Below are 27,011 nucleotides of genomic sequence, written 5' to 3'. Positions count from 1 at the left end.
TCAGCTATGTAACAAAATGCATTGTTATGCAGCCTATAGTAAAGCATGATGGCAGCCTGTGCAAGAGATATATTGTCAGCCATATTGCTGTCAGAGAAAGCTATGAAATTGCTTAATTGTGAACTGTACAGAAATGGACAAATGAGAGATTCACTTGCTTTATCTTTTATTTATGAGAGAAATGTTTTAGCACTTCACGATTTTCTTTTTGTTTACACCTTCTATAAAAATAGAGTCGAGATGTTTCTGTGAATGTCATTTGAACGTTCTGGATACCAGGAAATAGATTGTATAAAATGGTTTTGTTAAGGAAGAACATTCCTCTTGGCTTTCTAAAAATAATAACATTAATAATGCACGGCCATTGATTGGAAAGAGCAGGTTATGGTCTCCTTAGGGGCTTTGTGAGTGTCTGAAAAGTAATGCCGACATTAAGGAAAATGTGGAGTCATATTTATAGGCTACACACAAACACCGATACAGAGAGCAAACATTACATGCACACATTAAAAACCTCTACATATATATACACAATACAAATACTGCACACACAATACAAACAAACTACATGCACACCATACAAGTACTGCACACACACAATACTGCACACTACATATACACAATAGAAATACTGCAGACACAATACAAACATTCTACATACATACAATACAAACACTACATACACAAGACACAAACGCCACTTACATATATATATGCACAACGCAAACACTAAATATATACACACATTACAAACACTATGTATATGCAGTGGGTACAGAAAGTATTCAGACCCCTTTAAATTTTTCATTCTTTGTTTCATTGCAGCCATTTGACAAATTCAAAAAAGTTCATTTTTTTCACATTAATGTACACTCTGCACCCCATCTTGACTGAAAAAACAGAAATGTAGTAATTTTTGCAAATTTATTAAAAAAGGAAAACTGAAATATCACATGGTCATAAGTATTCAGACCCTTTGCTCAATATTGAGCAGAAGCACCTTTTTGAGCTAGTGCAGCCATGAGTCTTCTTGGGAATGATGCAACAAGTTTTTGACCCTGGGGATCCTCTGCCATTCTTCCTTGCAGACCCTCTCCAGTTCCGTCAGGTTGGATGGTGAACGTTGGTGGACAGCCATTTTCAGGTCTCTCCAGAGATGCTCAATTGGGTTTAGGTCATGGCTCTGGCTGGGCCAGTCAAGAATGGTCACCGAGTTGTTCTGAAGCCACTCCTTTGTTATTTTAGCTGTGTGCTTAGGGTCATTGTCTTGTTGGAAGGTGAACCTTCGACCAAGTCTGAGGTCTAGAGCACTCTGGAAGAGGTTTTCATCCAGGATATCTCTGTACTTGGCCGCATTCATGTTTCCTTCAATGACAACCAGTCATCCTGTCCCTGCAGCTGAAAAATACCCCCATAGCATGATACTGCCACCACCATGTTTCACTGTTGGGATTGTATTGGGCAGGTGATGAGCAGTGCCTGGTTTTCTCCACACATACCGCATAGAATTATCACCAAAAATGTCTATTTTCTTCTCATCAGACCAGAGAATCTTATTTCTCCTAGTCTGAGAGTCCTTCATGTGTTTTTACGCAAACTCTATGCAGGCTATCATATGTCTTGCACTGAGGAGAGACTTCTGTTTGGCCACTCTGCCATAAAGGCCGACTGGTGGAGGGCTGCAGTGATAGTTGACTTTGTGGAACTTTCTCCCATCTCCCTACTGCATCTCTGGAACTGAGCCACAATGATCTTGGGGTTCTTCTTTACGTCTCTCACCAAGGCTCTTCTCCCACAATTGCTCAGTTTGGCTGGACAGCCCAAACTTCTTCCATTTAAGGATTATGGAGGACACTGTGCTCTTAGGAACCTTGAGGCCTGCAGAAATTATGTTGTAACCTTGGCCAGATCTGTGCCTTGCCTCAATTCTGTCTTTGAGCTCCTTGGCCAGTTTCTTTGGCCTCATGATTCTCGTTTGGTCTGACATGCACTGTGAGCTGTGAGGTCTTATATAGACAGGTGTGCGCCTTTCCAAATCAAGTCCTATCAATTTAATTAAACACAGGTGGACTCCAATGAAGGAGTAGAACCATCTGAAGGAGAATCACAAGGAAATGGACAGCATGTGACTTAAATATGAGTGTCTGAGTAAAGGGTCTGAATACTTATGACCATGTGATATTTCAGTTTTTCTTTTTAAATTTGCAAAAATTTCTACATTTCTGTTTTTTTCAGCCAAGATGGGGTGCAGAGTGTACATTAATGAGAAAAAATGAACCTTTTTGAATTTACCAAATGGCTGCAATGAAACAAAGAGTGAAAAGTTTAAAGGGATCTGAATACTTTCCGTACCTACTGTTTATATACATATATATATATATATATATATATATATATATATATATATATATATATATAATACATTTTTAATGCGCCATTTATTCCATGGCGCTTTACATGTGAAAAAAGAGGCAAATATAGACAAATATATTAAACATGAGCAAAAAACAAGGCACACAGGTACATAAGGAGGGAGGACCCTGCCTGCAAGGTCTCACAGTCTGCAGGGGATGGGTGAGGATACACTAGGAGAGGGTAGAGCTGTTTGCGTGGTGGTTTAGTAGGTTGAGGATCACTGCAGGCTTGTCGGAAGAGGTGAGTCTTCATGTTCTTTTTGAAGGTTTCAATGGTAGGGGAGAGTCTGATGTGTTGGGGTAGAGAGTTACAGAGTTTGGGGGAAGCACGGGAGAAGTCTTGGATGCCGTAGTGAGAATAAGAGATGAGAGGGGAGTAGAGGAGGAGATCTTGAGAGGATCAGAGGTTGCGTGTAGGTAAGTACTGGGAGACCATGTCACAGATGTATGCAGGAGACAGGCTGTGGATGGCTTTGTATGTCATTGTAAAGGTATTGAACTGGAGTCTCTGGGCGATAGGAAGCCAGTGAAGGGCTTGGCATAGGGAAGAGGCTGGAGAACAGCGGGGAGACAGGTAGATTAATTGGGCAGCAGAGTGTAGGATGGATTGGAGTGGTGCCAGAGTGCTAGAGGGGAGGCCAGAGAGTTGGAGGTTGCAGTAGTCAAGGCAGGAGATAATAAGGGTATGCACTAGTGTTTTTGTGGTGTCACGGTCAAGGAATGCGCGGATCTGGGAAATATTTTTGAGTTTGAGATGGCAGGAGGAGGCAAGGGCTTGGATATGTGGCTTCAAAGAGATGGCAGAGTCGAGGATCACCCCGAGGCACTGGGCGTGTGGGACTGGGGAAAGTGAGCAGCCATTGACATTGATGGATAGGTCTGGTGGAGGGGTAGAGTGAGATGGGGAAAGATGATGAATTCTGTTTTGTCCATGTTCAGTTTTAGAAAGCGAGCAGAAAAGAAGGCCGAGATAGCAGACAGACAGTGTGGGATTTTGTGAAGTAAGGACCGGATAGGTAGATCTGCGTGTCATCGGCGTAGAGATGATACTGCATACCATGGGATTCTATGAGCAGTCCCAGGCCGAAGGTGTAGATGGAGAAGAGTAGGGATCCTAGAACAGAGCCTTGAGGAACACCGACAGACAAAGGGCGAAGTGAGGCGGTGGCGTGGGGGAGGGAGACACTGAATGTTCGGTCTGTCAGATATCACGAGATCCAGGATAGTGCCAAGTCTGTGATGCCAAGAGATGAGAGGATCTGTAGCAGAAGGGAGTGGTCCACAGTGTCAAAGGCAGAAGACAGGTCCAGGAGAAGGAGGACAGAGTAGTGTCGCTTGCTCTTGGCAGTTAGTAGGTCATTGGTGACTTTAGTTAGGGCAGTTTCAGTTGAGTGATGGGGTTGGAAGCCAGATTGTAACCGGTGAAAGAGAGAGCAGGAGGAGAGGTGGGAGGACAGTTCAACATGGACATGCTGATCCAGTAGTTTTGAGGCATAAGGGAGAAGAGATATTGGGTGATAGCTAGAAACAGAGGATGGGTCGATGGAGGGATTTTTGAGGATGGGTGTGATCTTGGCATGTTTGAAGGCTGAGGGGAAGACACCTGTTGTGATTTAGAGGTTGAGGAGGTATGTTAGGGTTGGGATGAAGACCATGGCAAGGTTAGGGATGAGGTGAGATGGGAGCGGGTCAAGTGTGCAGGTGGTGAGGTGTGATCTTGACAGGAGGGTGGAGAGCTGATCTTCTGCCATGGTGAAGAAGCTAGTTTTGGAGGAACAAGGTTGAGCAGCTAAGAGGGGTCTTGGGCGCTGTGGGACATAGCTTTCTCTGATCGTATCGATCTTCTGTTTAAAGAAGGAGGCAAAGTCTTCAGCAGAAATGAGAGGGGAGGGAGAGGGTGCAGGGGGACGGAGTAGAGAATTGAAAGTGTTGAAAAGCTGTTTAGGGTTGTGAGACAGGGAGGATATGAGAGATGAGAAGTCAGTTTGTTTTGCGGCAGTGAGCATGGACTTGAAGCTGGCGAGGGACTGCTTGTATGCAGTGAAGTGGTCGGCAGAGCGGGAACGCTTCCATCTCCGCTCAGCGATCCTTGAAGCCCATCTCAGTTCTTTGGTCAGGCTGGTCAGCCAGGGCTACCTCTTGAGTGTACGAGTTTTACTATGCATCAGCGGGGCGGCCGAATTGAGTTTTGCTGTTATTGTCATGTTATAAAAAGAGGCAGCAGCATCTGTCATGAAGGGAAGCTATGTCTGTAAGAGGGAGAAGGGACTCAGAAAGTGATTGTAAGTTGAGGTATACATATATACAGCACAGACCAAAAGTTTGGACACACCTTCTCATTTAAAGATTTTTCTGTATTTTCATGACTATGAAAATTGTACATTCACACTGAAGGCATCAAAACTATGAATTAACACATGTGGAATTATATACTTAACAAAAAATTGTGAAACAGCTGAAATTATGTCTTATATTCTAGGTTCTTCAAAGTAACCACCTTTTGCTTTGATAACTGCTTTGCACACTCTTGGCATTCTCTTGATGAGCTTCAAGAGGTAGTCACCGGGAATGGTCTTCCAACAATCTTAAAGGAGTTCCCAGAGATGCTTAGCACTTGTTGGCCCTTTTGCCTTCACTCTGCGGTCCAGCTCTCCCCAAACCATCTCGATTGGGTTCATGTCTGGTGACTGTGGAGGCCAGGACATCTGGCGTAGCACCCCATCACTCTCCTTCTTGGTCAAATAGCCCTTACACAGCTTGGAGGTGTGTTTGGGGTCATTGTCCTGTTGAAAAATAAATGATGGTCCAACTAAACGCAAACGGATGGAATAGCATGCCGTTGCAAGATGCTGTGGTAGCCATGCTGGTTCAGTATGCCTTAAATTTTTAATAAATCCCCAACAGTGTCACCAGCAAAGCACCCCCACACCATCACACCTCCTCATCCTCCATGCTTCATGGTGGGAACCAGGCATGTAGAGTCCATTCGTTCACCTTTTCTGGGTCGCACAAAGACATGGTGGTTGGAACCAAAGATCTCAAATTTGGACTCATCAGACCAAAGCACATATTTCCACTGATCTAATGTCCATTCCTTGTGTCCTTTAGCCAAAACAAGTCTCTTCTGCTTGTTGCCTGCCCTTAGCCGTGGTTTCCTAGCAGCTATTTTACCATGAAGGCCTGCTGCACAAAGTCTCCTCTTAACAGTTGTTGTAGAGATGTGTCTGCTGCTAGAACTCTGTGTGGCATTGACCTGGTCTCTAATCTGAGCTGCTGTTAACCTGCGATTTCTGAGGCTGGTGACTCGGATATACTTATCCTCAGAAGCAGAGGTGACTCTTGGTCTTCCTTTCATGGGGTGGTCCTCATGTGAGCCAGTTGCTTTGTAGCGCTTGATGGTTTTTGCCACTGCACTTGGGGACACTTTAAAAGTTTGTGGTGTTATAAAAAGAGGCAGCAGCATCTGTGTCATAAAGGGAAGCTATGTCTGTAAGAGGGAGAAGGGACTCAGAAAGTGATTGTAAGTTGAGGTATACATATGTACAGCACAGACCAAAAGTTTGGACACACCTTCTCATTTAAAGATTTTTCTGTATTTTCATGACTATGAAAATTGTACATTCACACTGAAGGCATCAAAACTATGAATTAACACATGTGGAATTATATACTTAACAAAATATTGTGAAACAGCTGAAATTATGTCTTATATTCTAGGTTCTTCAAAGTAACCACCTTTTGCTTTGATAACTGCTTTGCACACTCTTGGCATTCTCTTGATGAGCTTCAAGAGGTAGTCACCGGGAATGGTCTTCCAACAATCTTAAAGGAGTTCCCAGAGATGCTTAGCACTTGTTGGCCCTTTTGCTTTCACTCTGCGGTCCAGCTCTCCCCAAACCATCTCGATTGGGTTCATGTCTGGTGACTGTGGAGGCCAGGACATCTGGCGTAGCACCCCATCACTCTCCTTCTTGGTCAAATAGCCCTTACACAGCTTGGAGGTGTGTTTGGGGTCATTGTCCTGTTGAAAAATAAATGATGGTCCAACTAAACGCAAACCGGATGGAATAGCATGCCGTTGCAAGATGCTGTGGTAGCCATGCTGGTTCAGTATGCCTTCAATTTTTAATAAATCCCCAACAGTGTCACCAGCAAAGCACCCCCACACCATCACACCTCCTCATCCTCCATGCTTCATGGTGGGAACCAGGCATGTAGACTCCATTCGTTCACCTTTTCTGTGTCGCACAAAGACATGGTGGTTGGAACCAAAGATCTCAAATTTGGACTCATCAGACCAAAGCACATATTTCCACTGATCTAATGTCCATTCCTTGGGTCCTTTAGCCAAAACAAGTCTCTTCTGCTTGTTGCCTGCCCTTAGCCGTGGTTTCCTAGCAGCTATTTTACCATGAAGGCCTGCTGCACAAAGTCTCCTCTTAACAGTTGTTGTAGAGATGTGTCTGCTACTAGAACTCTGTGTGGCATTGACCTGGTCTCTAATCTGAGCTGCTGTTAACCTGCGATTTCTGAGGCTGGTGACTCGGATATACTTATCCTCAGAAGCAGAGGTGACTCTTGGTCTTCCTTTCATGGGGTGGTCCTCATGTGAGCCAGTTGCTTTGTAGCGCTTGATGGTTTTTGCCACTGCACTTGGGGACACTTTCAAAGTTTTCCCAATTTTTTGGACTGACTGACCTTCACTTAAAGTAATGATGGCCACTCGTTTCTCTTTACTAAGCTGCTTTTTTCTTGCCATAATACAAATTCTAACAGTCTATTCAGTAGGACTATGAGCTGTGTATCCACCAGACTTCTGCACAACACAACTGATGGTCCCAACACCATTTATAAGGCAAGAAATTCCACTTATTAAACCTGACAGGGCCCACCTGCGAAGTGAAAACCATTCCCAGTGACTACCTCTTGAAGCTCATCAAGGGAATGCCAAGAGTGTGCAAAGCAGTCATCAAAGCAAAAGGTGGCTACTTTGAAGAACCTACAATATAAGACATAATTTCAGTTGTTTCACACTTTTTTGTTAAGTATAAAATTCCACATGTGTTAATTCATAGTTTTGATGACTTCAGTGTGAATGTACAATTTTCATAGTCATAAAATACAGAAAAATCTTTAAATGAGAAGGTGTGTCCAAAATTTTGGTCTGTACTGTATATATTTGGCTAAAATACAAAGGAAATGTGTCATCTTTAACTTTAGACCTTTTAGAAATCATTTCATCTTCAACTTGCTTAAGTGTCCACAATAACAGTAACTTTGACCAGGGGTGCCCAAACTTCTACTGTATATATATATAGTAGGGGTTTTACTCACTCGGGTGCGACTGAAGGAACACAGGAGGCTTGTTACTTTTAAAAGTTCATGTGGGTTTATTGCTTCATAAACCCAGAAGCAAAAACAGAAAGTAAACAGCCTTTAGATCAGGCAAAACAAAATGCAAATGTCCATAGCAGGGCTCTGCTCCATCAGGCCTGTGGGCACACAGGCTGTAGTAATGTCCAGTACTTAGGCTCGGTCTGGAGCCACGCACACAGGAGGCCTTCTCCCTCAAAACACTCAGACCATGTGCCAAACAACAGCTTCCATTATATAGGCTGTAACCACACCCAGAGGTGAGGTATGTGGGTAGCCAGACCCGCCCATCTCTCATAGCTACCCGCAACCCGGACCCAGGTGCAACAAACAAACCTCTTAGTGCTTTCATGCACTGGAAAAAATACTCCGGGTTACATCACAGAGGCAAGCCATCTCTGACACACACCTCCAATCGACTAAGGGACCATTAGCCCACTACTATATATATATATATTATACAATATATATATACGCAATGTTGCTAAGTTAAAACTTACTGCTACTGTATATTAATTTCTGAAATGCAATAAAACATCCCAAAAATGCTTCCAGGTTAGTAATTTCCATATTTTGTAGGTTCCTACGCTGGAGCAGTGGTGGCTATGCCATTGGCAGGGGTACTAGTCCAATACACAGGATGGAGCTCAGTTTTCTATGTCTATGGTAAGTTAATATTTTGAGATTTTTTTTAAAATTAGAAAATAGATATATCCTAGTCAGAAAGTGTGAATTAATAGATGAGGGTCTCTGATATAGGAAGTCCATCAATAAGTGAGCATACAGAGATATTACAGAGTGTCTCTCTCTTTGGAGGACCCAGCTTGTCCTTGCATTACATGGACTTCATATTAACCTAATGAACACAATGTAATGTTTATTTCTCCTGTGGGGGTGCTAGAGGAAAACGAGATGCTTATTACCAAGCTATCTTCATAGACTACAACTAATTGTTGGGCATTCAGGAGTCATCAGTTAAACCTTTTGACAAAAATGGGTTATCCAAAGATGTACCTAACAATAATGCAAAACAAGCATCTGATTCCTAAGAAAAGGGCAAACACAGTCACCATACATATAAAAATACTTTTGAATATTTTTTATTTTAGAAATATTTCTTAATACATATTAATGTTCTTTTTTATTTGTACATTATATTATATGCACTTTTCCTGCAGGGAGCTTTGGGCTCATGTGGTATATGTTCTGGATTCTTGTGTCCTACGAAAGTCCTGCCCAGCATCCCACCATTTCAGAAGAAGAAAGAAAGTACATTGAAGAAAGCATTGGAGAATCCACAAGTTTCATGAACCCATTAATGGTGAATTCATAATCCTTATTCACTAACAGTAGAGAAAAGTTATGATTTATCGCATAGATCTGTTGGCTTAAAGGCCTTCCCCCGTAGACTTGAAAAGACTGTCAGCCAACAATAGTTCTGCCGGCATCTGTCTCACACAATGCTCCTAAATGCTGCGGTGTTCTCTATGGGAGTGACACTGCCAAACATTTCTGGTGTTGGCTTATCTTCGGCAGAGCAAAAACGTTGGCAGTAATCCTTATTACCCCCGACATCGTCTATTAGGGGCATACGCATTAGAATGTTGGTAAAACCCATTAATATTGGGTTAAACCAATTTTGTTATGTCCTTTAAAGGGTTGTCCACTACTAGGACAACCCTTTCTTAAACTAAATGTTCGGCCAAGATAAAATAATAAAGCCTATTCTAACCTCCCATGCCGAAGCAGCTCCCGCGGTGTCGGCACTCGCTCTCACCGGGGCTGTGATGCGGTGGAATGACATGTGATGCCCAGCGCCCAATCATCACTAGCATCATTGTCTCTGCCTGAACATGAAGAGGAAGCCAGTGCTGCAGCTGATCCCGGACTTCCTCTTCATGTTTGGTTTGTCCGAAGGCGGAGACAGTGACGCCAGTGCTGATTGGGCACCTGACATCACGTGTCATTCCACTGCATCACAGCCTCAGGATAACGAGTGCCGACACCCCTTGAACGGAGCCTGCACAAGAGGTGAGTATAGGCTTAATTAGAACTTAGTTTAAGAAGGGGTTGTCTAGTAGTGGCCAACCCCTTTAATGGATTAGTAATTTGCTCCACTTTTCAGTGCCATCTTCTCTGTCGCTTGACCTGTTGATGGAGCATGATTGATGTCATGTTGATTGTCAGCTGGCTCCCCTTTGCCTAACTGCGGAGAGCTGCCAGGCAGAAGAAGAGCTGCTCTGTTAAAATGGAGCAGCTGAATTACCTGCATGAGCAGTCAGTGACCACTTTGAGCTGGCGCTGGATATAATAGGCAGGTAGTTGCTAACTGGCTCAAAGTAAAAAAAAAATGTAGTCCTACGTAACCCATTTAAGGAGCGGTGATAAAAATGTGAGATTATAAAATGGCCAAATGAGAGGAGGAATGGAACCAACAAGAGCTGAGGTTAAAGGCCGGTTGCACTGGCTGCCTCTATGGCATGCGTGTCCATGAATAGGACAAATGCAAAAAATATTCTTCAGATACTGAAATTATTTTTTTTACTAAATAATGACCCCGGTCCAATGTGCTTGATTACAGAAATTTAAGACACCATGGCGCAAGTTCTTTACCTCCATGCCAGTGTATGCAATCATCGTCGCCAACTTTTGCCGCAGTTGGACATTCTATCTCCTACTAATTAGCCAGCCGGCTTACTTTGAAGAAGTGTTTGGCTTTGAAATCAGTAAGGTACGTATATTCTGCGGTGGGCAATGCATTATTGACTTGCTAAATCTAGCTGAGATCAATAGTCTGCCTAATAATAATTTTAGCATCACACGGTTTTGATGAAAACCTTAGAACCATTAAAGCCATAAAGCACAGTCTAAAAGACAGTTTAACGGGGTCATTTCAGGACGGGATTGAAACTTCTGTTAATGGCTCATGTAATCTGATGAAAGAAGTAATCTAACCCTCTTGTGCTTTTTCATCATCTGGTGCTGTTTTTTTTTATTTAGTATAAACAGGATAAAAATTGCAAAATCATAAAATCTCCAATTTGAGAATTTCGGTAGCTGTTTACTCTTTAGCCGTAATTTGTTTCTTTCCTAACCAGCCCTCGATTACCTTGAGTGAATCCAACATTTTTCAGCTGCGTCCCCATATTGTATTAATAAATGGGCTGTGCACTTCTGGGTTTTTTTTTTTTTAATTTTGACTTAAATACACTTATTTGAGCATAAAAAATCATATTTGCAATTTGGTGTCAAATTTATGTACCACTTAACGTTTACAAACCCAACTCCAAAAATATTTTTAGCCAAAAAAACATGAATTTATATACAAAAAAATTAATTGTACTTTAAAGCGATTAAAACATTTTTTTTTTAAGAGATATGCCAATTTCAGGAGATACATCTTAAAAAAATAAATAAATTCAATGAAAAAAAATATTTTTTTTAACTTTATATATCAATTCATCAAAACTTTTAGGGTAATTGAATGGAAAATGTAACTGTTTACTTCCAGAGAATGAAAAACTGTACTGGTGTTGTGACCACAGGTTCTGGGCTTTTATAACCCCCTAGGTTACAGAAGAGCAATTTTACTGGCTTTTTCCTGCAAAGTATCGCCTCTGAATGGGATGAACTGGAATAACAATAAAGTGCAAATACGATTTTATATGAGTAACAATGGGGTGTCCAAAGGCAGTGGTACCCACCTAGTGAGGTTGTGTACCCTGAACCACTAAAAGGTTCAAGACTGCTGCAGTCTCACGGCTTGGATAACAGGTAATTGGAATGTAAGGGTAAATTCTTCGCTGCCGATAAGAAGATAGAAGAGAACAATATTCAGGAATGGGTTTTGTTGGCCAACGCCTTTCGAAGTTCCAAACTTCTTCATCAGGACAAACCACTGTAGGGTGTCCTGATGAAGAACTTTGGAACTTTCGAAAAGCGTTGACCACTAAACCTCCTTCCTGGATATCGTTCTCTTCTATCTTCTTACCGGCAGCGCAGAATTAACCCTTACATTCCAAGTACAATGTATGGCCTTTGACTTTCAGGAACATAGGAAGATTTGGGGAGGTAGCATCTGCAGATGGTGCTTGGCAGTTCCCAATTTACTTTGTGTACTGTATATAATTTCTGCAGGTCGGACTTCTCTCTGCACTCCCTCACTTGGTTATGACAATCATAGTGCCCATTGGAGGGCAGATTGCTGACTTCTTGCGTACCAAGAGAATAATGTCTACAACCAATGTCCGTAAGATGATGAATTGTGGAGGTATGTGAAAATATATGCTAAGATAGTGAAGATATACAATCTGGATATGATAGAATCTTTTGTCATTCAAATTTACCAGCTTTGCTAGTTAAAAAAAAGTGATTTGCAAGTACTGCAAAGCATCCAATGGCCGTGAAAAGATGTGTGTAACACTCTGAGGTCTACTAGGGCTAAATCCGACTCTAAGTTCCTTAACACCAAAACAGCCTTAATAATGCCAAAGTGACTTCAACACATGTGCCCATGGCTCAACAGATGGTAACTGTTCTTCACTGCAATGCTGGCACACACTATCAGTAATGTTTATTTAGTATTTTATGATTTTCTCTTTATCTCTATGTCTAAGCTCTAAGCTGTGATGTCCTCTCACTATCCAGAATCACCATAAAATGTCTGCTACATTCTCTACTTCTGCCCTCTGCTCTGGAATATGAGGCTTCTCTGGATGATGTAGTCTTCCACAACGTGTAAAATGGCTTCAAGCATTTTAGAAGACTTGCGCAAATGGGAATTGCAAATTGTTCAAATTTGCCAGGTTCAGTGTATTCCTAAAAGTTTGAGGCAAACTCAATTTGCATTTAATTGATTCACTCATCTCTACTAGCAACCAATATCATAGTAAGAATAAGTCAGTCCCAAAAGGGGGAAAACGTGTCGAAACTGACATCCTTACTTTGATGCTGGTTACTAGTGGAGATGGTCATAGCAAGGGTAAAGTCAGTCTCGACACGTTTCACCCCTTTTTTGGTCAACCAAGGGGTTCATCAGGGGTATCTTCCAGTAGGAAAACGAGAAGGCACTTGCCTGTGTCTATTCTACTCGCTCCCTCGAGAGTTGCTGTGCTCATTTCATCACCAATCCTTCTTTTTTTCCCCAATGAGGGATACCCCTGATGAATCTCTCGATGACCATACGAGGGAGAAAATGCATCGGGTCTATAATGCAAAGTACAATCTAACTACAGGACACTCAGGCTCAGTCTGGGCTTTGTTGTATGTCAATCATGTATTCACAATCTAAGACATACTTATCTACTGGGATAATAGTTGTCGAATATTATCTAATGACATGCTGCCTAGGCTCCACAAGGGGTTTGATATATATTTGGGTATCTTCCACGTGTATGTTATTGGTGTCAAGCAGTTAGGACATATGTATTTACTTCATTTGGGTTCCGCATGGTCTTATTGTGCTTATTCAGATCTATCAGTCTTGCTTATGGATATTTAGTGCGTGTATATCTCTTTTTTTGTAGTATTCCTCTACATCATCAGCCTAAGATCACTTTAGTACCCACCTAATGGTTAGTTATTGGTCTATACATTTCCTTGGTGGTCTTATGTCAGTCTGTCTGTAGGGACTCTATTCACTCCCTGGGTGAATTCTCCAGACACATGGGACATGCCGGCTGGCCTGCAGGCTAGTTTTTGGTTTTGTGTAGGGTTAAATAGGGACTTTCTTCAATGAGTGGGAGCACCACAGGGAATTATTAAGGTGCTAACCTCTGCGGTTAGGAAGGGAACTTTGTAGGGTAAATTCAGTCCCTGAGGCCGGGGTCACACTTTGGATTGCGATGCGAGAAACTTGCGCGAGTCTATGACATCAATACCGAGCACTGCCGGGACCGGAGCGTTCACCTGCATAGAAATACATGCAGCTGCATGCTCCGTTCCCGAGTGCCGGCGGCAGTGCCGGGTATTGATGTGAGAGACTCGCTCGAGTTTCTCTCATGGCACTCGCAAGTGTTACCCTGGCCTAAATCTCTCTCTTCTCTTCCTTTATTTTGACCCAAGTGATATCTTTGTACTTTTGCGTCTGTTTGTTGTTTGTACCTGATTTTAATTTAACACTTAATAAAGATATGTTTCTAGGGTTTGTTTTTTGGTTGTATATTTACAAGGGCCACCAGCTGTTCTACAAGTTTGGAAAGTTATCACACCACCAAACATCCAACGGTGGCTCTGCTGGTCTCTTGTATGACTGGAATATGGCATTCAGCCCCTTTTTGCCAATATATGAAGATTAATGTAAAATTAAAGGGAGTCTATCACCCCAAATTTAGACACCAATTTCAACCAATAGCATTGTATTAGATAGAATAATAATAACAATCAGTATTTTCATTTTTGAATCTGTCCCTCCATTGCCCCCCAAAATAACTGTGATCTAATATGCAAATGAGAATGGTCAGTGCACCCGTGATGTGGATAAATGCCTTGGTTCACCTTTCCTCCAACTTATATAGATTTTGACCACTCCTATGTTGATTCACATTTCTAGCCTACCCAGAGACAGCACGAACTCAAGATAAACCTCAGTTATGTGATCACTGTCCCTGTGCAGAAGCAAGAAGACACATCGCTCTCTCCTCTCTGCTGACATCACTTCCTACACAGCTTTAACCGAGCAATGAGAGCCGTGAGAAGACAATGATGTTTGTGCTCACTCCTCCATTGAACTGATGGCAGGGGAGTCGAATGACATCAGCAGCGAGGAGGGAGTGATCTCTATCCCCGCTCATGCACTAAAGTAATAGCAAGGGAGTCAAGCAGTGTCAGCAGCGAGGTGAGAGTGATGTGTCTTCTTACTCCTGTACAGGGATAGTGATCACATAATGGAGGTTTCTCCTCAGACTGCTTTGGCTCTGGGAAAGCCAATGTTAGCAATCAACATAGGGATGGTAATCTAAATAAGTGAGTGGGACGATGCACCAAGGGTGACACTGACTATCCTCACTTTTACATTACATAAACATAGTTTTGGGGCAATGGTCAACAGATTTAAAAACTGTAAGAATTTTTTCTTTCTGTTGCTCTGTCTCCTACAAGGCAATGGGGCTAGTTTGCCATGTAAATTTAAGGCGACTGACTCCCTTTAAGTTTATGAAAGAAAGTAAGTTTTGATATGTTTGATCTGGTAAATCGAGGGGGGGGCAATACATATTAATTGCACTACACTGATATATCTCTGTGTTTTCCATAGGCTTTGGCATGGAAGCTACTCTGCTCCTAGTTGTAGGCTATTCACACACCCGTGGAGTAGCTATTTCCTTCCTTGTTCTGGCAGTAGGATTCAGTGGCTTTGCTATATCAGGTGGGTCATGTAGTTATGTCATTGACTATACTTTAGTCTATAACAAAACCAAAGAAATGAGCCGGAGCACAATTTGGCATACATGCGACGCATGAGAGCATGTTCACACTGTGACCATTTAACAGATAAAACCTAAGATAGAAGCAAAATGAACATATACCCTGTAGTAATTTAGTAAGTACCGTAAATAGTAATAGTTCATATAAATAACATAGGGTACTTAGAAAACACTGTGTTTGATCAGAAAAGCGTAAAAGTCTTCCCTTACTTACAGCAGGGTACATGCTCATTTTGTTTCTATATTAGGTTTTATTGGTCTATAACAGTACATTAAAGGGCATCATTACATTTTGTTTGGCAATTGGTATTTTATGACTAATTGATGAGCAATTTGTTAAGAAAAAGTGTATATGGAAAGTATAAGGGACCAACTAATCAATGTACTCTAGCTAAGGGATACAATAGGAAGCTTGTGGCTTTACACTTTACGATGGTTCTGCTGACTCTCCAGACTCCTCCATACGCTCTGCCAAGGGCTCCTGTGTTCTCTACGACAAAGTCACTGTCAGACTTTTTTGGCTGAGGCTTATCTTTTAGAGAGCAAAAGGGTCAGCAGTCTGAAATAGGACATTTCAATCTTTATCTCCACCAACATCATCTGTTGGGGAGAGTTGGGAGGTCCCTATAAACATTAGACTGTTGGCCAAACCCAACTATGTAGAGAAGACAAACCTAAAGGGCCTAACATGATCTAGACATATCATTGGTTGACATCAGTAAGAGATTACTTTTGAGGCATATTCTTCAACCCAAATCTTCAAATCAATAATGGGGAATACCAAAACCTTCTAAAGCAGTGTAACAGGACTGTACACCCCCGTAGAGGCCATCTAGATATTCTAGCTTGCAGTATATTTATTTTCTGGAATTTCTGCATGAATATCCAAAAGAAAATATACAGCTGGGAAACATAGTAGAGTATACAAGACAGACGAATAGTGAGAATCAAAAAACCTGAGCAAGACGTGACTGATGATACTCATCCTTTCATCCTGTGTCTTAGGTTTTAATGTAAATCATTTGGACATTGCACCTCGATATGCCAGTATTCTCATGGGTATTTCAAATGGTGTGGGAACCCTCTCTGGAATGGTTTGTCCCTTGATTGTAGGAGCCATGACAAAGCACAAGGTATGGAAATAAGAAATTCATACATTTTTAATTACACTCTCTTAACTATGAATAATGGATAGAGTCTGAGGCTGTGTGCCACCAGGGAAAAGATTCATTGACTTCCCCATATAAGATTATAAGATGTAACAGATGTATCTAAATGCACACATACTGTATACAGTGGCATGTAAAATTTTGGGCACCCCTGGTCAAAACGACTATTATTGTGAACAGTTAAGCAAGAGGAAGATTAAATGATCTCTCGAAGGGCTAAAGTTAGAGATGATACATTTCCTTTGTATTTTAGGCAAACAAAAAAAATATTGTAATTTTTTACATTTTAAAAATTACATAAAGGAAAATGGATTGATGCAAAAGTTTTGCCTGCCTTTGAAATTTGTGTGCTCAGAAAACTTTGACCAAAGTTTCAGACGTTAATTAGTCTCCAAAGGTTATGACTTGTTCATTATCATCTAACCTCTAACCTCCTCTCAACTTAACCCAAAAAATAGCAGCCATAGGTTCTTTTAAGCAGCTCCCTAGCACTCTGAAAATGGTGGAGGCCCGAAAAGCAGGAGAAGGCTTTAAGAAGATACAAAGCATTTTCAAGTTGCCCTTTCCTCAGTTCGAAATATAATTAAAAAATGGCAGTTAACAGGAACAGTGGAGGTCAAGATAAAGACTGAAAAAAAAACAAAGCAAAATTTCAGTGTGAGCTGCTTGTAGGATTGCTAGAAAGGGAAATCAGAACCCCCGTTTGACTGCAAAAAACCTGCAGACTCTGGAGTTGTGGTATATTGTTCTACTGTTCAGAGACACGCACACAAATATGGCCTTCATGGAAGAGTCATCAATAGTGTTGAGCGATACCGTCCGATACTTGAAAGTATCGGTATCGGAAAGTATCGGCCGATACCGGCAAAGTATCGGATCCAATCCGATACCGATACCCGATACCAATACAAGTCAATGGGACTCAAGTATCGGACGGTATTCCTGATGGTTCCCAGGGTCTGAAGGAGAGGAAACTCTCCTTCAGGCCCTGGGATCCATATAAATGTGTAAAAGAAAGAATTAAAATAAAAAATATCGCTATACTCACCTCTCCGACGCAGCCTGGACCTCAGCGAGGGAACCGGCAGCGTTGTTTGTTTAAAATTCGCGCTTTTACTTGGTTACGTGAAGTCCCGGCTTGTGATTGGTCAGGGCGGCCATGTTGCCGGGACGCGGACCAATCACAGCAAGCCGTGACGAAATTACGTCACGGCTTGCTGTGATTGGTCCGCATCCCGGCAACATGGCCGCCATTAACCAATCACAAGCCGTGACGTCACGGGAGGCTGGACACGCGCACTTTTTAAAATGGGCGCGTGTCCAGCCTCCCGTGACGTCCCGGCTTGTGATTGGTTGCGCCGCGGTCAACCAATCACAAGCCGGGAGGCTGGACACGCGCGCATTTTAAAATTTTAAAATGGGCGCGTGTCCAGCCTCCCGGCTTGTGATTGGTTGATCGCGGCGCAACCAATCACAAGCCGGGACGTCACGGGAGGCTGGACACGCGCCCATTTTAAAATGCGCGCGTGTCCAGCCTCCCGTGACGTCACGGCTTGTGATTGGTTGCGTCTCCCATGTGACTGCGACGCAACCAATCACAAAGCCGGGACGTAATTTTAAAATCCTTAAGGACCTGAAATTACGTCACGGCTTGCTGTGATTGGTTGCATCTCCCATGTGACTGCGACGCAACCAATCACAACGCCGGAACGTAATTTTAAAATCCTGAAGGACCTGAAATTACGTCACGGCTTGCTGTGATTGGTTGCGTGCCGGTCACATGGGCGGCACACAACCAATCACAAGCCGGGACTCACGTAAAGGAAAGAAAAGCGCGAATTTTAAACAAAGAACGCTGCCGCTTCCCTCGGTAAGGTGCAGGCTGCGTCGGAGAGGTGAGTATAGCAATATTTTTTATTTTAATTCTCTCTTTTACACATTTTTACATTAATGTTGTTTCGATACCGATACCCGATATCACAAAAATATCGGATCTCGGTATCGGAATTTCCGATACAGCAAGTATCGGCCGATACCCGATACTTGCAGTATCGGAATGCTCAACACTAGTCATCAAAAAACCACCTCTATTGCGTCCTCACCGTAAAATTCAGAGTCAGAAGTATGCAAAAGAACATCTAAACAAGCCTGATGCATTTTGGAAACAAGTCCTGTGGCCAAAGAGCATAAAATAGAACTCTATGGCCACAATGATCAAAGGTATCTGTGGAGAAAAAAGGCACAGCATTTTCAGGAAAAGAACACCTCACCAACCATTAAGCATGCGGGTGGATCACTTATGCTTTGGGGTTGTGTTGTAGCCATTGGCACGGACAAAATTTCACAAGTAGAGGGAAGAATGGATTCTAAGAAATTTCAACAAATTCTTGATGCAAACCTAACACCATCTGTAAAAAAAAAAAGCTGAAGGTGAAAACAAGAAGAGGATGGCTTCTAAAAATGGATAATGATCCTAAACACACATCAAAATCTACAATGGACAACCTCAAAAGGAGCAAGCTGAAGGATTTACAATGGCCCTCACAGCCCCCTGATCTGAACATCATTGAAAATCTGTGTCTAGACCTCAAAATAGCAGAGAATGCAAGACGACCCAAGAATCTCACAGAACTGGTAGAATTTTCTGAGGAAGAATGGATGAAAATCCCTCAAACAAGGATTTAAAGACTCTTGTCTGACTACAAAAAGCGTTTACAAGCAGTGATACTTACAAAAGGAGGTGCTACTAGATGCTAACGATGCATGGTGCCCAAACTTTTACATCTGCCTATTTCCTTTTTGTAATTTTTAAAATGTAATAAATGACTATATATATATATATATATATATATATATATATATATGTATATATATATACCATATACACGCGAGTATAAGCCGAGATTTTCAGCCCATTTTTTTGGGCTGAAAGTCCCCCTCTCGGCTTATACTCGAGTCATACCCAGGGCTCGGCAGAGGAGGGGGAGCGGGGGCTGTCTAATTATATTCACCTGCTCCTGGCGCGGTCCCTGCACATCTCTGGGTCCCCGGCGCTGCAGCTTCTTCCTGTACTGAGCAGTCACGTGGTACCGATCATTACAGTAATGAATATGCGGCTCCACCTCCCATAGGGGTGGAGCCGCATATTCATTACTGTAATGAGCGGTAACGGTGACCACTCAATACAGGAAGAAGCTGCAGCGCCGGGGAAGCAGGGATGTGCAGGGACTGCGCCAGGAGCAGGTGAGTATAATTGGGAGGGGAGCGCTGCGCTGTGCGATATTCACCTGCTCCTCATTCTGGCGCCGCTCCATCTTCAGCGTCTTCTGCAGTGACGCTCAGGTCAGAAGGTGCGGTGACGTGGTTAGTGCGTGCCCTCTGCCTGAACGTCAGTGCAGAAGACGCTGAAGACGGAGCAGCGCCGGAACGAAGTCAGGTGAATATTGAAAGTGCCGGGGGCCTGAGCGACGGAGAGGTGAGTATGTGATTTTTTTTATCACAGCAACAGCAAATGGGGCAAATGTCTGTATGGGGCATCGTATGGGGCAATGATGTTTGTGCAGCACTATATGGGGCAAGTGTCTGTATAGAGCACCTTATGGGGCCATAACGTTTGTGCAGCAATATAATGGGGCAAGTGTCTGTATAGAGCATCTTATGGGGCCATAACGTTTGTGCAGCACTGTTTGGGGCAAGTGTCTGTATAGAGCATCTTATGGGGCCATAACGTTTATGCAGCACTATAATGGGGCAAGTGTCTGTATGGGGCCATAATCAATGTTTGTGCAGCACTATAATGGTGCAAGTGTCTGTATGGAGCATCTTATGGGGCCATAACGTTTGTGCAGCACTATATGGGCAAATATCTTTATGGAGCATCTTATGGGGCCATAATTAACATTTGTGGAGCATTATATGGGGCAAGTGTCTGTATGGAGCATCTTATGGGGCCATAATCAAGGGTTGTGCAGCACTATATGGGGCAAATGTGTCTATGGAGCATCTTATGGGGCCATTATTAACCTTTATGCAGGATTATATGGGGCATATTTAAATATGGAGCTGGAGCGCCCCCAGACGCAGGGCCGCGGGGTACTCGGTACCGGGCTTCTCTGTCTCAGTTCTGGGGTTGTCACGGTGGCTAGACCCGGTCCGTGACCCTCCCACTCCTCAGACGGCGGCCAGTTGAGTCCTCCCAGCGGTGACTCCGTGAGGGCCAGTCCCTGCAGCGATGGCGAATCCGGGACTGTTACGGGTGATGCAGCATCGTGCTGGGTCGGGTCGTCCCCATGCGGTGCTTCCGACGTCGCCATCTTTGCCTCCTCCTCGGTGTCTTCTTCCCGCGCTCTCTTTCGGGGGCGGTCCCATCTCCATTGTCTCCACCCTCCATAGAGGATGAGAAGGCGGACCTCAGCAGCTGACGGACACGTCCTCAGGATGCAATAACATTTAGACTGGGCGGCCATTGTCTTGCGCGCTCTCCAGCTCGTTCACGCCCACCTCACGCCCTTCTTCTTCTCCTGCGCTCTTCTTAGCACTGTAATGGCGACGGTTTTGGCGGGAACTTCTGGCGCAAGCAACAATACACAGTCTTTTCAATGAGTCACAGTCCAAGCACAATAAATCGTAGTTCCAAGGCACACATGACCTGATTCTTCAGGCTTAAGTAGATCCTGTTCGTGACGCCATGTTTGGAGCGCCCCCAGACGTAGGGCCGCGGGGTACTTGGTACCGGGCTTTTCTGTCTCAGTTCTGGGGTTGTCACGGTGGCTAGACCCGGTCCGTGACCCTGCTAAGGGGCGTCCAATGAAAGTTGTAAGTGGTGGTGCGTGGTGCAGGTCGCGATGAATAATGAGGACACAGGGTTGCAGTCTCTTTACCTCTTTACTGAAGGCTTCAAGGTCCTCAATCCAGAGTACGGTTAACAGGGCTGTCTGAGACCGGCCAGTCCGATGGCACCTCCAGAGTTTCTTTTGCAGGTGGAAATCTGTGCCTACCTTCTAGCGCCTGTGTGTTGTAGTACTTCCCTGCTGAGCACCATGGGATAGTCCTCAAAACTGTTGTGTCTGCTTCTGATGTTCTTTCTCACAACTTATGTCTATTCTGATGTTCTTCTCCGTCCCCCAGATGATATGGATAGGACGCACCCGTATGACGGGTAGGCCTGGAGTTCTTCCGGGACCCTAGTGACGCCCCTCTCCCACAGTTGCCCCCTATGTCTGCTTAAGTGATTTAGGTGAGACAGCCAACCTATAATTAACTGTCCTGCCGTTGGTTTGAAGTAATGCTTGGAGCTTAATACTTCCTCGGCGTTCCGGCCACCGGCTACGCGCCTCAGTAGGATGTTGCCTCGATCTTACAGCACGACTCCTACTGGTGTTTTCTCCTTTTTGCTTTGATCTCGTTTCTCACTCTCCACAATAAACCTCGCTTCTTGTCCTTTCTTGAGATACCGCCACGGTGTAGTGCAGGCGTGGTTCCTTAACGTTCTTTCCTGTTCGCTAGGCCTCTGTCAGGATCCCACCCCTGACAGGGACCCCCCTGAATCTTCCCCTGCAACACCCTCTGCCACAGGATGTTGCCTGGTTCCAACCCAGTCAGCTTCTGTCTAACTTTCTATCCAACCCCCAGTTTTACCAGATTGTGAGGAGTGGCCTAATACATAGCGCCCTTAGCTCCCCCTGGAGGCCAGACTATGAAGTGTATTGGTGTCTGTGATACCTGGTCAGGTGAACTCCTTCAGTGCCATCAGACGTACCATCACTCCCTTTAGCGGCAGAGCATCAGTACTGCAACGACCAGGACTCTGGGGCGCTGCAGAGCATCTTATGGGGCCATCATAAACTTTATGGAGCATTATATGGGGCTCCTGATTCAATATGGATATTCAAAAACACTTAACCTACTGATGTCTCAATTAATTTTACTTTTATTGGTATCTATTTTTACTTTTGACATTTACCGGTAGCTGCTGCATTTCCCACCCTAGGCTTATACTCGAGTCATTAAGTTTTCCCAGTTTTTTGTGGCAAAATTAGGGGGGTCGGCTTATACTCGAGTATATAGTGTGTATGTATATATATATATATATATATATATATATATATATATATATATATATATATATATATATATATATATATATATATATATATATATATTAGCCAGAAAAACAAAGGCAGCACTTCAATAGAAAAAATATGTGTGATTTATTGGCCCATGTGCAACGTTTCAGTCCGGGATGTGGACCTTTCTCAAGCTTAAACCATAGATGTCCATAAATTATGTGTAATAATGAGAAATGCATACATGAAGGAAGATCCACTGCACTTTCAAAAGTTTATACTTTGCAAGGATATTTTACTGATTAGCATGTATACATAAGGTGAATCAGGTGAGGCACATAACATTGTTCATATATGGAGATATCTTTTATGTTTTGTCCACAATTCTTGTATATGTTGTATTTTTATTATAGGTATTCCGGGACCTTGACAAAGACCCGAGACGGGTTGAAACATTCTTTATTTTGTCACTTATGTTTCCCATCTGATTCACCTTATGTATATATACTAATCAGTAAAATCACCTTGAAACGTATACACTTTTGAGAGTGCGGTGGATTTTCCTTTCTGCATGCATTGGGACCACAATCCACCCCTCCTGCAACTCTCCTTTAAATTTTGAGAGCAGACCATTTGTTCTATATTTAATAATGAGAAATGAGACATGGATAAAGTATTGAACATATGAATAAAGAGAAGTGCAAAAACCCATGGGAAGTCGTGACACCAGCTGAGATCTATCAGTGATTATAAAGCTATCCTGCTAATTAATGAAAAATAATATCATCTGGTTCAACTGATAACATATAAATAAGTGTCTCATTACCAAGGTGCCACACAAAAAACATCTCTTGATGGGTAAAATCAATGAGCTGGTTTAAGACCTTTGCAACCTTATTGTTGCAAAACATACTGATGGCATTGGTTACAGAAAAATTTCAAAACTACTGAAGGTTCTAGGGGACACTGTTGGGGTCATAATCAAGAAGTGGAGATAACATCATTTCACCATAACCCAACCAGGTCGTTACCATCTTTTAAGTTACCCATTAAAAGGTATCAACCACTGAAAACTCTCAGATTTTAAGATTTTTCCAAATATGCAGAGACACTCTTGAAAAAAATTTGCTGCCATCCACTGATGAAGATAAAATGAGGGTGGACATTTCAGCAAGTTAATTTTTCCAAACACACAGTCAACGAAACTGTCAATTGGTTTCAGAGAAAGATAATAAAAGCTGCTAGAATGTCCGAGCCAATCACAAGACCGGAATCCTATAGAAAATTTATGGAAGCAACTTAAACTCAGAGTTCATAAAAGGAGTCCACGGAATCGTCAGGGTGTGAAGAGTGTTTGTGTGGAAGAATGGGCCAAAATCACACCTGAGCAATGCCTGCGACTAGTTTCTCCATACAGGAACCGTCTTGAAGCTGTCATCACCAACAAAGACTTTTGTATGAAGTATTAATTAAATTTCACCAAGCGTGTTCAATACTTTTTCCCTGTGTCATTTCTCATTATTACACATAAAGTAGTTTATGGACATCTATGGTTTGATTTCCTTGCCTGCGTGGATTGGATGGGTTGTTACCGACATCTGGTGAGCATTTCATGTCAATAGCACCTTTAGAAATATATTTACTTAGAAAATTGGTGATGTGTTTAATACTTATTTCACACGCTCTTCATACTGTACGTACATGCACAGCACACGTACTGTTATATCCAAGCTATAGTGAGTACACCATATTTCTTGCCTGAACTGCTCCTTGCAGACATCTCCTTTTTTTACCATCGAAATAGAGCTGATGTTGGGGGTCAAGTTACAACAGCCAGTGAGAAGCTCCAGCTGTTGTAACTTCTCACATCCTGTGCCGTCATCTACAGCTCCTCCTCTTGGCTACCTCCTTTGCTGCATTTTGCTCTATTACTACCATAATATTCAGTCCTCCATGATTGGTCAGCACATCTTTATCAGAGCACATATATTTGTATAACGTAATTTCAAAGGGTTATCTTTTCTTTTCTTACTTCTTTAGAAGCCCTTATATATAATGAAAAAAATTGTTTTAAACGTATTCTGATCGAATTAGTTAAGAAAAATGCTAACTTTTTGTTTTCTTTTTTCAACTTCTTGTAGACTCGAGAGGAGTGGCAGTATGTCTTCCTTATCGCGTCTCTCGTTCATTATGGCGGGGTGATCTTCTACGGCCTATTTGCATCAGGAGAAAAACAGCCATGGGCAGAACCAGAAGAAACCACTGATGAGAAATGTGGGTTCATAGATGAAGATGAGCTTGCTGAGGAGAGTGAAGATCAGCCTCAAGGCTACGGTGGGTACGGCAGCTATGGAGCCACCAAAAGCACAAGCTTCCAGAATGGCGGTTGGCCAGCGGAGTGGGAGAAGAAGGAAGAATACATTCAGGACCAAGGAAAGGACCCCTACCTATATGGGACAGCAACAGAAAGGGACTTATCATGAAAATAAAACCCATACAGAAGTCTAAGTAATTCAATAGCAATGTCTCCACTCCAAGTGAGAGTGAGCAAGAATTTTCTGAAAGGTGACCAGTGTTGCCAAGCCTCCACACTTTACATGATCACTATGGCTTCCTCTCTATTGTTTTAACGCATTATTATTTACCATAAGGGGTTGCTGGCAGTGCCCCACAACCAACCTTATCATTTTTTTTGTGGTGTCCAAGGGTCCATTCTGTTTCTGGTATCAGTGGTTTGCTTGTTTCTTGCGTAGGTCATCACAAGGCACGCGTCTATCCAATGTTCCATCACTCGTCTATGTGTGGAAGCAATAACTAGCGAATGCGTGAGGTTTATCATTGAGTCGAACACTGATTTACTTAAATTTTTGTGAGCCGATGGTTGCTAATAAATGTTCGCGAGCCAGAAATCAAAAAAAGATGGGCACTTCTCCCCCAAAATGCACACCTCTCCATACAAGGCTGGACACCAAAATATTATGGAATATTTTCTTTCTTCTATTTATTTTCAAAAACATATAAAGTTAAAAGTAATTTATTTAAAAGGTACAATAAATATTATTTAAAAGTATATATAGAAAAAAATATATATATGTATACGGAAAAAAAAGAGGTCTCCTCACGTGGAGCAATATATATGATCACATATGGAAGTCCCTCCATAGGGGTTTCTTTACCTTTAGGTATGTGTTGGGGTGTAAATGTCCATTTGGGTAGGGGATGAGTGGTATCTATTTGCCATTGTGGTGGATATTGTCATTTTCCAGTCTTTGGGGCTTACTTTGTGATTGGTGAAAGTGATCGGGTTCCTGTTGTGTGTTGTTGTGTGCTTGGCGATGGTGGGTCAACTCATGGCATGCTTTGTTCTCTCTTGGACCAACATGATGGCAAAAAAAAGCAAAAAAAAAATCCAAACCATTTACATTACTTGTCAATTATATTTTATTTTATGTTTTTTTTTCAATCTAAGGATTAAGTTAACGTCCCCTTGTCCAGAGAATGAAAAGTGCATTATATTAGAGTTTTCTGTGTGGCCTCATTGTACATTGCAGTAAATTTTGGCGTAAATTGTGCCCTCATCAAGAAAAAAAAACTATTAATTGTTTCCGTTTTTAACGACTACCAAGCATTTTGGACTCTCATGCCAAAGCCCTTTTATGGACTTTTCAGACCTTATCCAAAGATGACAGATGTTAACCTGTTAAGCGCTGTAGGTTTCTCCAGTTCTCGGCAATTTTTAAAACTCCAGCAGTATAAGAGCTATAATATCATATGTCTTCGATGCAGATTTTGTGATCAGAGGCTTTACGGTCTTATCTAAGCATGAACCTGAGCAATAGAGCGATCGTTACACTTGTGTCCACTAAGTCATCAACCAAATCTGGTGCATTCTACGCATTAAGCTTAAAACGGAGGGGAGAACTGGAGCTGCGGAAGGATAGGTGTCCTGGGAGGGGTGATGGTTTTGAAGATAAAATGACTTAAACATGTGCAGTAAATGTACATAATAAATGATATTCCGATTCAGATTGTGGTGCTTGTTTTATTTATGTTTGACAAAGTATGACATTTTTCACTATTTTTAAATGTATACAGTTGAAACCAGAAGTTTTCATCCACTATATAAAAAGACACATCGGCATGTTTTTTCTCAATATCTGACATGAAATCAGAATAAAACTTTCCCGTTTTAGGTCATTTAGGATTACCATAATTATTAATATTTGCCAAATGCCGGAATAATAAGAGAATTTATGAAGGCATGGGTTACAGCCCAAAATAAGAGTTGCATAAAAACAAGCCTAAACAAGCAGAGTATAAAGTAAGGGGATAAACTTACTGATTAAGACATAACAACACCCTGTCCCTGCTACCCCAACGCATGTTTCGTTTAGACTTCTTCGGGAGGTGGGGACAGCGTCCTCCTGAAGAAGTCTAAACTGAAGAAGTCTAAACGAAATGTGCGTTGGGGCGGTGGGGATAGCGTGTTAAATGACTTTCAATACTGGATAGAATTATAAAACAATAATTTCACAGTTTAGTTACTCTTTAAAGAGGAAACTGTGACAC

At 42.4% G+C, this 27,011-nt stretch overlaps 1 protein-coding gene across 1 annotated transcript in view; it reads left to right on the top strand.

The window, feature by feature from the left end:
* Window positions 1-26,470, top strand: part of SLC17A7 (solute carrier family 17 member 7) — a 134,833-nt gene extending 108,363 nt beyond the window's left edge. Inside the window, exons 6-12 of the mRNA XM_077259644.1 lie at window positions 8,367-8,453; window positions 8,966-9,108; window positions 10,369-10,518; window positions 11,925-12,057; window positions 15,040-15,150; window positions 16,214-16,341; window positions 24,584-26,470. Of these exons, the coding sequence (XP_077115759.1) occupies window positions 8,367-8,453; window positions 8,966-9,108; window positions 10,369-10,518; window positions 11,925-12,057; window positions 15,040-15,150; window positions 16,214-16,341; window positions 24,584-24,925 (1,094 nt within the window). The 3' untranslated portion in view covers window positions 24,926-26,470. The remainder of the gene's footprint in view (window positions 1-8,366; window positions 8,454-8,965; window positions 9,109-10,368; window positions 10,519-11,924; window positions 12,058-15,039; window positions 15,151-16,213; window positions 16,342-24,583) is intronic.
* The last annotated feature ends 541 nt before the right edge of the window (window positions 26,471-27,011 follow it).

The sequence above is a fragment of the Ranitomeya variabilis genome, chromosome 4, assembly GCF_051348905.1.
Source record: "Ranitomeya variabilis isolate aRanVar5 chromosome 4, aRanVar5.hap1, whole genome shotgun sequence".
Classification (NCBI taxonomy): domain Eukaryota; kingdom Metazoa; phylum Chordata; class Amphibia; order Anura; family Dendrobatidae; genus Ranitomeya; species Ranitomeya variabilis.
This window is presented reverse-complemented; position numbering and strand designations above follow the sequence as displayed.